The sequence below is a fragment of the Euprymna scolopes genome, chromosome 20, assembly GCF_053919585.1.
Source record: "Euprymna scolopes isolate OS-2025 chromosome 20, ASM5391958v1, whole genome shotgun sequence".
NCBI lineage: Eukaryota > Metazoa > Mollusca > Cephalopoda > Sepiida > Sepiolidae > Euprymna > Euprymna scolopes.
In genome coordinates, this window is record NC_136501.1 from 37,928,312 (window position 1) to 37,947,511 (window position 19,200).

General features: G+C 38.2%; 1 protein-coding gene across 1 annotated transcript in view; it reads right to left on the bottom strand.

The window, feature by feature from the left end:
* The window catches only part of LOC145241394 (ATPase family AAA domain-containing protein 5-like), a 119,036-nt gene that overhangs the window by 45,779 nt on the left and 54,057 nt on the right, over window positions 1-19,200 (bottom strand). Inside the window, exons 7-11 of the mRNA XM_080104319.1 lie at window positions 18,670-18,832; window positions 11,521-11,673; window positions 9,755-9,934; window positions 8,814-8,983; window positions 1,188-1,344 (exon numbers count right to left, since the gene is read on the bottom strand). Of these exons, the coding sequence (XP_079960445.1) occupies window positions 1,188-1,344; window positions 8,814-8,983; window positions 9,755-9,934; window positions 11,521-11,673; window positions 18,670-18,832 (823 nt within the window). The remainder of the gene's footprint in view (window positions 1-1,187; window positions 1,345-8,813; window positions 8,984-9,754; window positions 9,935-11,520; window positions 11,674-18,669; window positions 18,833-19,200) is intronic.

Sequence of the window (19,200 nt, forward strand, 5' to 3'; positions counted from 1 at the left end):
ATTTGGTTCTTACTTAAATAAATTCAAACATCATTCACTAACTCATTCTGGCTGGCCGATTTTATTTTCAAACTTTGCCTCAGGGCTTCGGGTTCGATACTACCCCCCCCCCCCCGTTTTTTTTTTATTTAACACCACACACACCTACAAACACCCGGGCAATGCCGGGTACCCCCGCTAGTCTATATATATAAAAGCGAAAATGTATGTATGTTTGTGTCTGCTAAAAACTTTTGACAGACTGAACAAAAATTGACAAACTTGGTCTCATATGAAAGCCCCATCCTTCGCCCGACAAATATCGAAAAATTGGCCAAAAACGTTAATTTTTTCACACTGAAATCAACACTTTTCTACGGGGCTTGGGGGGGTGTCCAGCAAAAACCGTCCTCTCATGATGAGATTGGTTCTACGCCTGTGTCAGACGACGTCATAACCTGATTTAGATTAAATATTTGAAGAACTGACACAATTTCATGTACATCGTGTTAGCTCAGTTGGTTAGAGCGTTGGGTCATTATCTAAACGTTTTGGGTTCGAATCGTGGTGTGAGATGTCTTTTTTTTTTTTTTTCGATTGTTAAAATTTTAATATTGAAGCAGGGTTATTCAAGCCATTTTTCACGTAACGTTCGTTTTTCTGTTTTTTTTTTTTTTACTTCGCTTATTCTTAGGTTTTCATTAACACCCCCCAACACGACCAACCACACACACCCAAAAACACCCGGGTACCCACCGATTTTTTAAATTTTAATATTGAAACAGGCTTATTTAAGCCATTTTACATGTGTTTTTTATTTTTTTATTTTTCAGAAGTTTTAACGTTTGTTTTTCTGTTTTCTTTTTTGTTTTTCAGATTTTTACATTTAACATCATTCGTTTGCCTTCTTGTGTTTTTTGTTTTGATTACCCCCACCAACCGGGTACCCCCCCGCTTTATTTTTCAGATAAGTTTTAACATTTGTTTTTCTGTTTTCTTTTTTTACTTTGCTTATTCTTAGGTTTTCATTAACACCCACCAACCCCGCCCGCCCACACACACCTACAAACACTCGGGCAACGCTGGGTACCCACCCCACCCCCCGCTAGTATATAATAAAAGAGAGAAAAAAAAATGAAGAAATGAAAAGGATGTTTGCAACCCTTGAAATAAACAAAATATGTAGATAACATATGCAAAACAAATACCTTTATTTTGATTGTTTAAATTGTTCATGAGGCCAACGTTGATTGGAGTTGATCGTTCAGCATTCTCCTTTGACACCTGGTGGGATTGGGTTGCTTCTTGTAACTGCGTGAGGATTTTCTTGCCAGTGCGTGCAGAAGATGCATTCACCTCAAAAACCTGGTAAAAAGAAAATATCAAATTATTTTTATAATTAATAAAATAGAGACGATTTTTCCTGTTCAAAATTAAACATTGTAGCAATACAAACACAAAATATAAATTTAATATGGTCACGCTAACTGCCAATACCTAATGTAGATTTTACAGATATTATCAGTTGGTTTTATTCGCTATCATAAATTCCTATAATATATCCTCCAAACAAGTGATTTACAGGTTGTAGCACGATACTCACTCATTATTTTCTCCTTTCACTCTCCCTGAGGAGACCAGGAACTTTTATATATTTGCCACATTTGTACAACTGCACTATCTGTGTTTACATTTTTATTCCATACATTTAACATTATTTCGGCTACCTTACCCCCCCCCCCACCAAAAAAAAACAAATCCTTTCCTTGGTCAATTTGATTGGCTGTTTATTGGATTAAGAGAATTTAAACAGTTAAAAAGGACTATCAATGAATAAACATGGCATCAACAAAAACAATAACTTGAATGAACACCATCGTTGTCGTAGTCGGTGGTCCCGAATTTTACACAAATTATTAAAAAATAAAAACAAATGCAACAATAATTAACGTTAAGATGAGAATAATAGTCCGATTAATCAACATAACACAACATTATTACATCAAGAAAGGGTGGTAATCTAGGACCTCCATTCTTCACTTCCACAACATTTACAAGTTTCAAACATTACAATAAATAAATATCCTATTTCAGTCACCAAAATTATTTTATGAGATATACATTACATATTTTTCTTCATATACTTGTGCTATATTTATGCCCACTTGAGTTAAAAAATGGGTAGTTTTGCAGAATACAAACCGTGCTAAAATGATAATGTCATTACTTAGAAACCCTTTCTTAACGTGAAAGGTCAGAGGTTAATGTACTTTAAACTAACATTTTAATATGCAAACAATCTATATATCTATAAAAGTGAACGTGTCTGTGTGTGTGTGTACATTTCCCTACACAGTAACTGTCAATTTTTAGTCTACAGACTCAAAATTTGATATACAGGGTACTGAGATATGGGAAAATCGATGTGATTAGTTTTCGGCCAGAAATTTCGTTGTTAAGGGGTCAAAGTTCAACGATTTGACCTTTGAGAACTCTACCAAACTCCTCAGACAATTTTGGGTCTAAACACTTGACATTTTAGATATTGGTTCTTGGACATGGATCTAACTTAATAACTTAATTTGAGCCCAAAACAATAAATTTTAAGGGGTCATAATAGGGGTCAAAGTTAAAAAAAATTACTGTTTTTTTTTTTTTTTTGCTCAGCATACACCTCCAAACACCTGTGCAACGCCGGGCACCCATTGCTAGTACTATATAAACTTAAATATATCTAAAAATAGCATGGTTGGTATTCTGCATAAATACAAAAACATATCTAGATGGACTGTAGAACTGGAACCTCTTTCACTCGTCCCAATGCACTGAGTAACTGTGTCTTGTAACGTCACTTGTTTAGCGTCTGAACAGCGAAAGCTCTTCCCCAAACCTTCAAGCGACCTGCTTTATATTACATTCCCACGAGATCATATGAGACTGTTTCTGTTAAATATCAGACGCCGTCTTGCTTTTACTTTTTCCTGTCCAATGTGCATGACAGGCAGACACGTGGGTGCTTCAAAGATAGGTTGTGTGTATGTCCATTTCTATTTTCCCCCACATCCCCCCTGATCTCATGATCACAGAGATGGCAGGGAGGTGGCGCTCTCTTTTGTCGGGTGCTCTCATCTGCAGACAGGGTTGAAGAACACTGCCTCCCCTGAGAGGCTACTAATATCGGATTCACTGCTTGATGAGGAGGAGGATGGTGCAAACCAGAGCGATGACCCACTGGCCTCAGACCCAGAGTTGTTCCCGTCATCCAGTGGTGGTTGCAACTGTTTCGCCGGCCTCAAGTCCCTAACATGACAGGGCACACCGTCAACCATGACTGACTGCTGACTTACCACATCGGTCACTTGGCCCCATGTATATCTGTCAGTGCACCGGCTTCCCGGCGGCTTCAGCCAGACAGGATCCCCTGGCGCGTACGACCTGCCCTTCCTCGTAGGTGACTTCTCTGTTGGGGTAGATTCCCTTTTCTCAGACTTAGTATTGGTAGATAGCATTTCCAGGCGCTGTTCCTGGAGAGACGCCATCCTTTGGCGTGATGTTGCAGCAATATATATAATGTGGGGAAAATAGAAATGGACATATACACGACTTACCTGTGAAATGCCCACATGTCTGCCTGTCATGCGCGTCGGACAGGTAGGTCGTGTGTGTATGTCCGTTTTTATTTTCCCCACATGGACACAGCAAATCATAAGGATTGTGTAGAACAAAGAATAGGATGGTCCTGCTTCACTCAGGTTTCAAACAAACACATTTGCCATGGTCGCCTTTGACTGACAGTCACAGCCACTGACCAAGAGGCAACATGAGTAAACAGCAATACCTGCAAGTAACCGCTTCCAAACAGCAGTGCCCACCAGTGCTCAATTTTGCCATGTAGTAACAGTAACCATCCCAAAAGAGCAATGACCAAAATGGATAACAGTGCCTGACAATTGAAGACAGGCGATTTGCCTGCCAGGAAATGATAGTGACCACTTGAAAAGAGCACATAGCACAAGGATGGAGTACTGATGCCACATCTGGGCAGGTTGGTTGGTTGTTTTTTTATTTTATTTTATGGCATATCAACCCGTTTCGGGTTATTTAATGCCGAATCCAAAGATTTTGAAGAAAATTTTTTTTAATAGAATATATTTGTTGTTTTCAAGTCAGTTTCTATTTAACCCATAGTTGGAACCCTAACAGGTACTACCACTCTGGGTCAGAGTGGACCTGGGAGCAATGGTAATTAAAGGGTGGCTCCACACTCCCCAAAGCCCACAAGCTGGGGCCTCACCACTGGATATAGTTTAAGGTCATATCCAGGACCCCCATTGAGAGACTTTTACCCTCTGCAGGGGGGCAATCGGTGTATTCTAATGCCCCACCGACAGGGTCACATCTGGGCAGGAGCTGCTAAAAACAGCCTATTCTGCCATGACAGAGTACAAAATAGACTTCATGGCTTAGTGGGGATGCCCTTTTCTCTTCCCTGCAACTTCTCTCTCACAGAAGAGATGTTACGAACCTGTCTTTGTTTTATCGTTACTTCCATGGCAAGTGCTCGTCTAAGTTCCAATCTCTGCTCCCCCCTCGCCAATCTTTCATGATAAACACACGTCTAGCTGAAACCATGGTCAAAAATTTTCCCCACTTTTTATCTGTGCCAAAACCAAAACAGATTCCATGAACAAAGCTTCTTTCTTAGAAGTGCACGCCTGTGGAACTCTCTTCCGTTTGCCTGTTTCCTATCTAACTACAACTTGGATGTCTTCAAGTCCAACATAAACAAATTCCTGATGAACCCCCCCCCCCCTTAAGTAAGACACTTTATCGAATCCCAATACTAACGATTAATACGATACTATCGCTTTGATTACTGTTCACGCAATAACCCTTATCCCCGAGTGGCTTCCGAGCCTTGATAAGTGGTGACTACTATGTAAAAAGAAGAAAAAAAGTTAACATCAAAACTGCCAGTGACCAACAATGGCTGTCATTGGATGACAGTGCACAACAAGTGAAGACAGGCAATTTCATTTCAGAGCAGTCTAATGGGGCCCGGCACTGGTCATGATCATTGCAGAGGAAACCAGTGCCTACAATAAACGCAAGTAACTACCTCAAAACACCAATGACTACCAGTTCTCGCTGTTGAAGACAGATAATTTCATTTCGGAGCAGTCCAATGGATGCTAATGTAACGCCTCCAGTGCAGCTCAGCTCAGGTGCATAGGCTCGTGATTGAAGTGCACCTGTAGCCGATACCTGTGGCGCCACCCGTGGGTTCGTCTAGTGGTCGAATTCGTCTTCGGGTCGTCGTCGGTCTCCTTACGGTTCTGCTTTCAAATCAGCTTCCAACTGTCACCTGGGCTATCAGAGAAATATATTGCATCCACAACGGCGTTCCAATCAAAGAAAAAAAGTCAAACTTAATTGGTTAACACAGAATTGATTATTGTCTTTGACTTTACAATATAATAGTTATACACTACCAAGTCATGCAACTTAGGGGGCTGGCAGTTTTGTTTCCTTTACCAAGCTCTCCGTTCTTCATCCACCGTCAGTCCACGGGAAGGAATCAGCGAAAAAGAGACGACAATTAGCTAAGTGTCTTGTTTTTATCAAAACAGTAATTCCTCCGTCCACCTTTTTGGAGTTATTCTTTCTTCCTTTCCTTTCCTCTCTTCTTTTATCGTATCAATTTGTACTCCCTTTTCCTTTTTCCTCTCCCTCTCTCTCTCCCTAATTTCTACTCCTTCTCTCGGCTTTTATCTATACCAATTTTTAACCCTCATTGCACTGAGGTGTTACTTATCATGTCACCTCCAGGTCGACCATGTCACTCAACAGGGTTTTAAAACAACCTCTTCGTTGTTAACAGATTTTTAACAGTCGGAACAAATTCTCGTTTGTCTTTCTCTTAAAGACCTCACCCCAGCCCTGATGTGATAAGCGACAATTATTTATCTCCATGAGTTAACATTTTCAGCTGGCGACTCTGTATTGCTTTTTCTGCCAACTCAAGAATCTCATTATCATTTATTTATTTCTTTCTTTCCTATCAAAATATTCACTATTTCTTCTCTCATAAACATCTATTTTTCCTTGACCAAGTGTCAGTATGTCCCCCCCCCCATACCTCATCCTCTATTTGAAAAGCAAGATCATCTGGTGTCGCCAGGGATCTCGTCATACTAATACTAGTTATGGCTGCTAGTGAACGTCGAGAACCGACAGTGACAGTTGTAAAGGCGGTCAGTGTTCACAAGTAAATGCAAGTAACCACCTCAAAACAGCACTAACCGCCAATGATCATCAGTGCCCACTAGTCATCCAGTGCCCAACAATACCCAACAGTTAAAGGCAGACGATTTCAGTTCAAAGCATTCCAATGCGGCAACATTGATCATGGCCATCCTAGTAACTGCCAGTTGCAAAAGCAGCCAGTGTCCACCAGTAAATGCCCATACCCGCAAGTAATCGCCCCCAAACCAGCACTAATCACTAATAACAACCAGTGTTGACAATCACAGATAATGGCTTCCGCTAGCTGCCACTGCCAGATAATACCTGACAGTGGGAGCCAGAGTATCTGCTATTTTAGAGGGTTGACAATGGACCCCACTAACAACCATAGTTTAATTTGTTCTTTACCAAATCTATTCTGGCTTTGTGTCATATTTCTACCAGACAACACCAGTAAACGGATTCTGCTAACCAATTTATAGTGGAGAATCTAGTCACCCTCCCTCCTCGCAAAAAGGAGCATCAGCGACCGCATCAGTTCTGATGTACGTCCTAGCATCGGTCGCATTCTGTGTACTTGCTATCCCGATTGGGGAAAAGAAAAAATACTCGTTCTTGCCACAGAATTTCCATAGACACAGAGGTAGGAACAACCAAGAGGCTGCCAGATACTGGTGAAGATGATCAGGTCCTTTCTTCAGACTCGAAGAAGCGATGCGGCAGCCAGTTAAGAACATTTTCAGGTTATTTAATGCCGAATCCAGTGATTTTGAAGAAAATTTTTTTAATAGAATATATTTGTTTTATTTTCAAATCAGTTTCTATTTAACCCATAGTTGAGACCCTAGCAGGTACTACCACTCTGGGTCAGAGTGGACCTAGGAGCAATGGCAATTAAAGGGTGGCTTCACACTCCTCAAAGCCAGCAAGCTGAGGCCTCAGCATCAGATATAGTTTAAGGTCATATCCAGGACTCACTTCAAAGAAGAAAAAAAGTGTCCCTGTGCTAATTTATTTAACAATATCATAAGAATAGGGATTGAGTAGAACACTTGGATTATTTGGATTATTGTTTTTATCTTTATTGTTTTTTTTCCACAATGTCTTGACCAATGTAACCTCCAACCGTCTTCAGGTGCATTAACACTGGATGTTATTGGTGAATGGTGAAAAATATGATTTTTTTTGTATTCCAAACGAACATAGCCGTTAGAAATTAAAAGTGTAAATAGCACCAAGTATATTTTATTTTTTTAATACATTCTGGTCTATTTGTTTTTTTTGATATGATGAGTAGTATATTTTTGAGATGAGTATTAATAATTATTTTTGTATTATTTGTATTATTATTCTCATCTTGGTTGTTTTTTCTACCATGTTTTATAGACATAACTTCTGACAATCTTTAGGTGCATTCACACAAGAGGTTATTGGTGAATGGTGAAAAAAAATTTTTTTTTATACCGCAACAAACATAGTTGTTAGAAACTCAAAACACAAATAGCGCCAAGTCTATTCTATGTATTACTAAATTTGGATCTATTCCGTTTTTTCTTGATATGAAGTTTGTATATTTTTGAGGTGAAGATTGATAATTATTGTTTGTATTTTTTGCGTTGTTTGATGATTCTTATGCTGAAACTGACATGGAGTGCCATTTCCTATTTTTTGTTTCTTCTTTTATTTGAAAATATTCTACATTTTTAAAACGTAAACAAATAATTTCGTATAAACTCTTAGCATGAAGCCAAATATCTCCCAGAGTTAAATTGATACAATGTGTCATTTCCTATTCCTGAATTTTTGAGACAAGGATTAATCGTTTGTGCTACTCAAATTATTTGAAATACTAGTCTCATTGTGACTTATTTTCACAATGTTTCGTATAAACTCTTAGCATGAAGACCTTCTTCAAACTCAGGAATCTTTCTGTTCAACTTAGTATTCTACAGGGAATCTTAAACAGAACCCTTTATTTAATCCATGGGGGTAGTATATCCTCGTTCTGTCAGTCATAACTGGGTAGAAGTCCTAAGTAATTTGCAATTGTATTTTTGCATGTCGCTCACACTGAAGATGGAACCTTCAACCTCCAGAATAGTGTAACTTACAACTAAATTTTACTTTATCTACTATGCCATGAGTCCTTGCAAGAATCCGTGGCATAATAGATAAAGTGATTGCTGCCTTTGTGGATTAAATAAAGAGTTTTGTTTAAAATTCTGTGCAAATTCCCGAGTTCGACAAGATATACTTGAAAATGATCAGAGATTACATCGATTGAAACATTGTGAAAATTATACTCAAGATGAGAACAACAGTTTGAAGAATCCAAATAATATGAAACTACCCCATTCTCAAAGGGAAAAGGCAAAACCTGGGAGGGTGGGTCTCCTCGAACTGCACTGGACCAGAATCAAACAATCATAGCATCTAGTATCAGCGTGAAATTTTCAGGATTTCTATTCTCACACACAGAGATTAAAATTTTTCATCTGATAAATTGTTAGTGCAAAAATGGGATCGAATTGTGCCAGCTGAAAAATTTAAGAAATGAAAAGACAAGAATAAGAAGAAAAAAAGCAAACCTGATATCCGAGTTCGGCAGCCAACGCATAAATGGCGGATGTCTTTCCGACTCCATGAGGTCCACTCAATAACATTGTGTTGCAAAGAGAGTCATCATCACTCTCACTCGATGAACCTTCAAAAACATCATCATCATCTAACCAAGATGAAGAGGAACTGCTGTCTTCTCCTGCGGATAAATGAAAGCTTTTATAAGTAAAAGGAAAACCTGGTTCTAATGATATTATTTACTCAGTACTTTTTTTTAACACTTATCAATTGATTCCTTGATTTTTATATTGTCTTTTTTTTCACAGAAATTGCTTCAGACAAGGCATGAAGCCACCTGATGTAAGGAGCAAAAGTAAATAAACAAAAATAAAAGGCTACTTAAATGTCAAAAATTAGCCAACAATAAATATTATATGGATAGAGTCTGACTCAGAAAACAGTTATTCTCCCCCTTTGTCAGAAACATTGCTCATGGAATGCGAGGACTAAGGTATGAAATAAGAGAAATGAAAGTTACAAAACTGCTGAAAGTAAATCCAAGATGGATTTTCTACTCTTCTCGAATTTATCATCAAATTATTTATTATCAAATTATTTATCATCAAATTATTTATCATCAAATTATTTATCATCAAATTATTTATCATCAAATTATTTATCATCAAATTACTTATTATCAAATTATTTACTATCAAATTATTTATTATCAAATTCACTTATATTTTTTCCAGATCAAATGTGTTGCATGTTAACTATAGTGGCAAAAAGTATGTTTCTTCATTAAATTATCATTACATTATTTTTTATATGCCTTGTTTTCGAAAACCACTCAACCCCGGTTCCATTTTCGATTTTCCATAATTTTATTTAATCTTTTTTTTTTTTGGGGGGGGGGGGGAGAGAGAGAGAGAGAGAGAGAGAGAGAGAGAGAGTCATAATTAGAGAGTACCTTTACTTTTCTTGTGTTTTCTCTGTTTGATGAGCATCTTTCTTAATTTACGAATTTCCTTGTCCGTCTGTTGTTTCCATTCAAGCAACCAGGATTTGAGTTTCTTTAGATTGCCGCAATTGCTAATCACTTCGGTTGAATGCTGCGGTTGGTACTTCTCGGTCCACAAAATATCACAGACTAAAAAATAAAATAAAAAAAAGATAAGTGATCTATTATGTAGAGGATGGTTGTGATTCTATTTGTGTGTGTATGCATATGTGGCTAAAAGTTAGAAACTACATAAGACACACTTACAAACCTTATATCATCAGGTTCAGTATGACACCAAGCGGGTTATGGTTAAGAAAACAAAAGTAAATAATTTTTTTTTAAACGAATGCTGTATTATTCCCTTTGGTTCACCAAGTATCAAATTAGTGCAAGGAAGTAGGTTAAAAAAATTATTTTCTTTTCTTGTCATGGGTAGATTTTAAAAACAACATGGAAATTAGGTCAAATAATGTCAGCTTTCTTTCTCTTATATTGAACCAATTGAGAGGGAAAAGGAAGAGAGTAAGCAGAAGGAAAGAGAGAGCAAGCGAGTAGTGAAAGGGAAGGGGAGAGAGAGTAGTGAGAGGTTAGAGAGTAATGAGGGAGAGAGAGAGAAATTACATATTTTAATTTTTCTATTTTGTTATTCATAACTTCTGGCCAACGCCCGGTAGACCTGCTAGAACCCCGGGATATGGTGGCCCTAGGATACGTTTTTTTCAGATTGCGATGTGGAATATGTTTTTCCGGCCCCTGGTTACAGAAGTTGCCCTACCTTACTGTATTATTTATAATGTTATTTGATTATATACATGTGTATTATATACTGTACTGTATTTTGTTACTAATTTTTAATGCCGTATCCCGGGGTTCACTATATATGAATAAGAGAAAAGGAAATTACCCAGCATTGTGGAATAAAAAAAATGAAAAACCTTTTCAGTGTATAATTTTATAGTCATTCCTGTTTTGACCTAATTTATTCACGCACACACAAAATCTGTTTAATACTTCTTTATATAAATTAAAAGGTAAAGCTTCCATAAAATTTAAAAGTCAAATGTATTTACTTTAGTTTTGTATCTTAAAAAGACAAGAATATAAATGTAAAAAAAAAAAAAGGAGGCATTTCAAATATGAGATGTTAGTTTTATTTGAAGTTTGTAGTCATTTAACAATTTTTGAATTCATCATATTAATGATGTAATAAATTTTGTATTTTTATCTTGAGAGCTTTCCCCTTGCTGGATTGAATGGAAGATTCTCTTGAGAGAGAGGGGGAGGATGTTAGAATGTCACCTTTAAGTGTTTAAAGTTTTTGAATTTCCATCTTCCTCATCTCGTTTTTATTTTGTCTCTTGATCTTTGTGTCGATTTTTAATGGTATCTATTAATCTCCGATGATCTATTTTTATGGCAAAAAGGCTATATTCTTCACCATGATAGCGAAACATGTGCAAGACAATAATGGGAAAAAATATATATTGGTCTATATTATACGTAAAAAAATTTTAAACATAAAAAACAATTCATTTAATTTAAAATAAACAAAAAATATGATTGTGGAGTGATTATGCTTTTCGTCACTGAAATGTAATTTACCAATGTATATATATTGTTTGTTTGCTTGCTTGTTCAGGAAATTGATTTTACAAGTTAGTTTAAATTTTTTATTGTAATAATTTATTTCCCTTTTATTTTAATAGTTTATCTTCCCTTTCCTATTTACAAACCTTTATCTTCAAGAGAACAGTCAATTTTTTCTTTCTCTGTACTTTCTTTACATACATCCTGGTTTAAGGCAACTTGAGCAGCCTTTCTTCGGCCAAGGCTCCGTCTTTTTGGTTTTTCCACAACTTGGGGTTCAGAAGATTTTTGGTTCCCAACTGTGAAAATTAAAATAAAATAAATTATTGAGACCTGTGGAAATTTCATGGTTAAAGAAAATTGATTTGAAGAAATATTCAAATAACTATGATTCTTCCGAGTTTTAAATAAGGGAAATTCTTTCCTTTGTATATTCTTTATTTTTACATTTTTTTTTTTTCACTCAAAACTTCTTTAGACTAATATATATATATATATATATATATATATATACATATATATGTGTGTGTGTGGAAATATATTTTATTTCCTTATAATATATATCAATTCTTATTTAAGAAGCTCAATGTAATTACAGAGCAATATAGTGAATAAATCACAAAATATCGAAAAAGTTTACATTGTATGTATCCGATATGGAATGAAGTTCTACGAAAAAAAAATTTCATTTAATTTCATCAAGTAGTTTTTTTTTTTTACATGATAATGAGCAAAAGGTTTGATTTTTAGGAAGAAAAGCTAGTATTAAAGATGGGGAGGGAGTGTCGGCGTTTTAAATTGAGTTATCTCCCCGTGGCAGGTTCTAAAAATCCAAACAAAAATTTTAAAAATCCAAAGATGTCCATCTTCAACGTGCTGTCATAAAAACATGTTTTTCCGCTGTAAAAAAAAAAAAAAAAAAAACTACTCGATCAAATTAAGTGAAATTTTTTTCCGGAGATCTTCAGTTCAAAACGGATATGTACAATATAACCTTTTTTTTCTCGATAATTTCATTTTTTTTATGTCTTGATTAAACTGTACAAGTGCCAAAAACTATATTCTAAAGTTCAAGAAACACTAAGAAACAGATACTGTCAAGAATTGTAAATGTCAACTGAATTAAAGGAATAAATTATAAGATGGTCATATATATATATATATATATATATATATATATATATATATTGATATATATATATATATATATATATCAATCATTACTTTTGGTTGTAAGTCATTTATCTTTAATTGTTTCAAACTTGTTTACAAGGATGCAAGTTATGAATAGCAAAAAAAAAAATAAATGTTTTTTTTAAAATGACACAAATTTCACAAACTATGTGAATGTGTGCATGTGAAGAGGGCAGCACAAAAAAAGCTAAAAAAATCCAACAAAAACCAAAAACAACTCAGAAAATGTTTAAAATGATTTTAAAAAGAGGTGTAAATTCATACCCCATCTTCTGGTATGAAAAAACAAAACTACTTGAAATAAAAAAATATCTTAATAATGTAGATACCCATGACATTAATTTAACAAGTAGTTTAACTTTTAAAACAAAATAAGATTTTAAGGCTAAATGATGATCGATAATTTTCAACACCATTTTGTAGGCCAAGGGAGATAATTTAATAAAACCAGAATGAAAGTATATTTCATAAGTGTTTACTAAACGCATCACACCATTTCAAATGGCAGTGTGATGCGTCTAGTGTGTAGTTGTAGTCGTAATAGTAGATGTGCTTATCTCTTGCTCTCGTCTAACACCGCTGGCTAGCATTTATGTGAAAAAGGAGCCGAATGCGTAAGTCTCTCTCTGCCAGTATACAGCCTCTCCATCTGCAAGCCCTATGTAGTAGTTCCACGCACCGAAACATGGAAACTGAGCACCCTGCGGCCTCAGGCTAAACTACAAGGACTCGGAGGAGGCTGGCCCCCAGACATATGATATGCAGGTCCATCGTCGTGTGGATATGCCCTGGTGATTCATGACCCCCCCCCCCCAGCTATGGGTCAAATAGTTCCACTGTCTTGTGGCTGTCTTGGGAAAGACAAAGGCTAAGGGAGTAAACCCCAACAGAAAATCCGGAGTGGAGCTCCTAAGGCGGTAGGAAGACAGATCAGTCTCCTTCCGACAACTCCTGCATCCTGATTCGTTCCCAGCCATCTTGACACAGTCCTGCCACTGGAACCAGCGCATCAGGAAGAGAGAGTGAGGCTGATCTTGCGCAAGTCTCCCTCACTTTAATCCAAGTCAAGCGCAAGTCATGACATCGACTTTTTATTAACCTCAAATCCTGCGGCGACAGGGAAACGGCCAAGCAATAGGTGTGAATACACTGGAAGCTGTAGCTGTGAACCTACACGTAGGCGATTCAGGGCATGTGGTCGTTCCTCACTGGACTGAGGCAGTGGTGGGTCCGGCAGCCTCCTGAGTGACCAAGCAGCCCTCTTTAGGATCGCTCTCTCGCCTCCATAGAATGAGGATGGGGCTGGAAAAGGTGCGCTAAAAATAGCCTGCTTCACCAAACCCTGGCCAGCATACCGCGGCTGGCGGGAATCCCTCTTAAGCGGTCGAAACAAAAGAAAAAAGAAAACAAAGGTGCTTACTCTAGCATCATGGAATGTCCGAACCCTGTTTGACAATGCAAAAGCAAATCGACCTGAAAGACGAACAGCGCTTGTAGCTCATGAGCTTGCTCGCTACAATATTGACATTGCAGCTCTAAGTGAGACTCGTTTTGCAGACAAAGGCCAACTGACCGAAACTGGTGGAGGCTACACCTTCTTCTGGTGTGGGCGGAGTGCTGAGGAGCGGCGTGAAGCTGGTGTTGGTTTTGCTATCAAAACAACTCACGTACAAAAACTAGCAAGCATTCCTGAAGATATCAACGACAGACTAATGAAAATCCAGTTACCTATTGGACGCAACAGCAGGGTTACGCTGGTCAGCGGCTATGCCCCAGCGATGACTAACCCTGATAAGGTCAAAGACAAGTTTTATGAAGAGCTGGACTCTCTCATTTCCTCAGTCGGAGAAGCTTGTAATTCTTGGCGACTTCAATGCACGTGTCGGTACAGATCATCAAGCCTGGCACAACATCATTGGAAAGCATGGAGTAGGCAAATGCAATAGCAACAGACTCTTCCACCTTAGAACCTGTGCGTCACATGATCTCAACATCACAAACACGATGTTCCGCCTCCCAAATTGCAATAAAACCACATGGATGCATCCACACTCTCGGCAATGGCACCAAATCGACTATGTCATTACCAGAGTCAAGGACAGGCAGGACATGAGACTGTTCAAAGCTATGTGCGGGGCTGATTGTTGGACCGACCACCGCCTCATCATCTCCAAATTCAACTTCTTCATCCAACCAAAGAGAAGGCCTCAGGGTAAAAAAAAAAAACAGCCAAGAGGCTCAATACAGCCAAATTAAAATGTCCTAAAACAGCAGAGGAATTCCGGAGCAGCATCCATAGTAAACTTGCTAACTTCAATCTTAATCGCAACAGCTTTGAAGAGAGCTGGACATCCTTCAGAGATGTTGTTCACTCTGCTGCTCTTGACGTTCTAGGTCCTGCCACCAAACACCACCAGGACTTGTTTGACGAGAATAATCCTGAGATCCATAATTTGTTGCAGGAAAAACACAGCCTGCTAAGAACGCATGACTCAGCTTGTGTGACGATGAAAACTGCCTTCTCTAACATGCACAACAAAGTCCAATCCAAGCTGCGTTCAATGCAGGATTCCTGGCTCAGTGCCAAGGCAGATGAAATTCAAGGCTACGCAGACAAACACGATACAAAGAATTTTTACGATGCACTAAGGCAGTTTACAGACCACAGTCTTCAGGATCCTCTCCTCTGCTCAGTGCCGACGGCTCAACTCTACTCACGGGAAAGAAGATCCTCAACAGATGGGCTGACCATTTCAACAGTGCTCAATCGCCCTGGAGCCATCAATGATATAGCAATTGAACGTCTCCCCCAAGTCCCCATCAATCAACAGCTCGACATCTCCCCATCAATTGAAGAGGTCAGCAAAGCCATTCAGCAGTCAACCAGTGGAAAAGCTCCAGGTCAAGATGCCATCCCAGCTGAGGTTTACAAGTTCGATGGTGCAGCCTTGCAGGAGCAGCTGACTTGCTTGTATCAGATCATGTGGAGGAAGAGACAACTACCACAAGAGTTTAAAGACGCCACAATCGTTCACATCTATAAGTGAAAAGGAAATCGGTAATCCTGCGATAACTACCGAGGTATCTCTCTCCTGTCCATAGCAGGAAAGATCTGGGCTCGCATCCTCCTCAATCGCTTACATGGTCACCTGGAATAGGGACTCCTGCCGGAGAGTCAATGTGGTTTTCGCGCCGGTCGGGGACCACTGACATGATCTTTGCCGCCCATCAGCTCCAAGAGAAATGCATCGAACAGCACCAAGACCTTTACACAACCTTTATCGACTTGACCAAGGCATTTGACACAGTCAGTCGGAATGGTCTGTGGAAAATAATGAAGAAATTTGGTTGCCCAAGTACTTTAATCACAGTAGTTCGTCAATTCCATGAAGGCATGACGGGGCGTGTCCTTGATGACGGTGAACCCCCAGAGGCTTTTCCAGTAACAAATGGAGTTAAGCAGGGCTGTGTCTTTGCCCCTACACTGTTCAGCTTGATGTTTTCTGCAGTGCTATTTGACGCTTTCAGCGACCAGTCATCAACATTAAATTCAGAACAGATGGAAAGCTGTTTAACCCAAGGAGACTGCAGGCTATGACAAAGGTGAAGGAAGCAGTGCTGAGTGACTTTCTTTTTGCTGATGACTGTGCCCTCAATGCCAGCAACGATCAAGAAATGCAAGACCAGATGAACAAATTCTCTGCAGCCTGTGACAACTTCGGCCTCACAATTAGCACCAAGAAGACCGAAGTCATATTCCAACCAGCTTCCAGAAATCTGTATCATAAGCCAAGTATCTCAGTTAAGGGACAGAACCTTCAAGCGGTTGAGACCTTCACCTATCTGGGCAGCACTATCTCTGACAGCCACAATTAATCTTGAAATCAACAACAGAATCGCCAAGGCAAGCAACGCATTCGGGAGACACAGAAGCAAAGTCTGAGAAAGAAGAGGAATCAGTGTTGACACCAAGCTGAAGGTTTACAGAGCAGTTGTCCTCACCACATTGTTCTATGGCTCAGAAACCTGGACTAATTACAGAAGGCACGAAAAAACATTGAACCACTTCCACCTGAGATGTCTCCGAAATCTCTTCCATATCAGATGGCAAAACAAAGTCCCTGATACAGAGGTCCTGAAAAGTGCTAATCTTCCCAGCATAACTACTACCATTCGAAAGACCCAACTGAGATGGGCAGGTCACGTCTCCCGCATGCCAGATGAAAGAATCCCAAAACAACTCCTGTATGGCGAGCTGTGCCAAGGCAAGCGTTCAGTCGGAGCACCAAGAAAACGCTTTAAGGACAACCTCAAAGTCTCCCTCAAAGACTTTAACATCAGTACAGAGTCCTGGGAATCGCTTGCATCAAACAGACCTCACTGGTGTCACCTCATCAACAAAGGAGCTGAAACAGCTGAAGAGAAAAGAACCCTCAAAGCAGAACAGAAGCATGCAACCCGCAAAGCCAGAGCAACAAGCTTTGTCCCCACAACACCTGCTCACCACTGTCCAACTTGGTCGGCCTTAAAAGTAATCTCTGGAAGCACAAAAACAATACTTCTACTCATTGATGTCATGGTCATCTTCGACTTCAAAGGACGAACGCGCACATGCGTACAAAGGACATTAAACAATAACAAACAATTCTTAAATACTTAAAGAAATCTAGTTTTTGGGCAGTTATCAGAAGAATATGTCCAAAGATTAGTTCAATCTTAAAATACTGAAAGTCAAAATATTGTTAATATGCAGCAAATATGAGTTTATAAACATTTCTTTGAAGATAGCTTCCACTGTATTTGAAATATAGAACTGACCCAAATGAGATAAACTAATAAGTACTAATAAATACTCAGAAAGTAATATTGTGCTACATAGTTCAATAAAAATAAAAAAATCACATTGTAAGAGACAATCTTTAATTTACTTCTTCAATCCAACATCTCTTGGCAGATAATGTCCTTTTTTTACCCTGTTTCTTTCGAATGTTCTCTTTTTATGTAACATTTCACCGACTTCTTTTTTTGGTGGAGAATTGCAGTACGTTGAAATTATGAGTTCCGTTCTCACATCATTACAACAATGATCATATGTTATTATAATGATATTAAAATAAAAACAAGCCAAAGCCATATTTTGCTAATTTGGCCTTTTTTAAAGCAATTTGACCATCAAAAATTGTATTTGGCCTTTTTCAAAGTGTAATGTAAGGAAGGAACAAGCAAAATACTGTATAGATATTAAAAAACGAGGTTACATCAAAGGGAGGTCACTCTAATATTCTGGTTCAAGGTTGCCAGATTGGCCTTTTTTTAAAGCAAAAGTTTGCTAATTTGACCTTTGTTGAAACAGTTTGGTCTTCAAAAATTTCATTATGCCTTTTTCAAAGCATAATGTACAAACTAAAGAAGGAACAAGCAGAAGTGGTTTAATAACGATAAAAAACAAGCCGCGCGTACGTGGTCCCTCTCTGGTGCTGCATGTGAGATGACGCCACAAAAAATAGTGAAGAAATGATGAATGTGAGAAGTGTGATGGGCCAACCTTGCCTACTTTCGCCAAGTTTCATAAAAATCTAATCGATGGGGTAAAAGTTATAGGGTAAAAAAGTGTCATTTTTTGCAATTTGGAGGCATTTGTGACCCCTTTTGAGCTCCTGGGAATGCAGAATCCCAGTGAAAATGGACAAACGAAAAATGTAATAAAATAAAAAGAATTAAAAAAAAAACAAAAAACTTACGAATTAACAAGTTCAACTTACATTAATCACATTCGAAAATGTACAACAACTAACGATTCTCCCATCAGTTATGAGTAAAAGGGTTAAACTTGCATTGATAAGGCAACTACTTTCAGAGAAAGAAAACTTTGGAATAGCATGAATCTTTGAATGTGAGGTTAGTCTCTTTCTCTCCTGTAAAAGGTTGACACTAAACCCCTTCTTCAAGCTCAACAACAGCAACTTCAATGAGTCATGGATTAAGGAGGAATAACAAATTTCTGAAGCAGCTATGCAAAACATTAGATTAACTGAAATGTGACTACAAGCAATGTTTTAAATCATTAACATTCAATGTATGTGTGAAGATACGATATTTACTAGTTTTCGCTGTATCTTCCCCTTCAGTTTTTAAACTGTTTTTTCCTTTTGCTTTAGCCATGTCATAAAACCGCTGAACGGGATACGACGGATTTGCTGCTGATAAATCTTTGATTGCAGAACTGACATCATTTTCAGAAAGTGGGATGTGACCAGAAAATGGCTGGAAAAAAAAAATAAAAAAATAAAAATAAATAAATGAATCCATAAATCAGTAAATAAAGAAAAAAATTTCTGTATTAAAGAAATGCGTTAAAAAGTCAATACTACCATCTGTATACAGTTCCAAGTTTACAAACATTTGCAAATGAGCACAGGAATGCAATATAAGACATCTTGGAAGAAATGCACCTGTAACAAGATGCCTCGGAAGAAACGCGCCTGCAAGATGACGCCTCGAAAGAAACGCACCTGCAAGAGGACGCCTCGAAAGAAACGCGCCTGCAAGAGGACGCCTCGAAAGAAACGCGCCTGCAAGAGGACGCCTCGAAAGAAACGTGCCTGCAAGAGGACGCCTCGAAAGAAACGTGC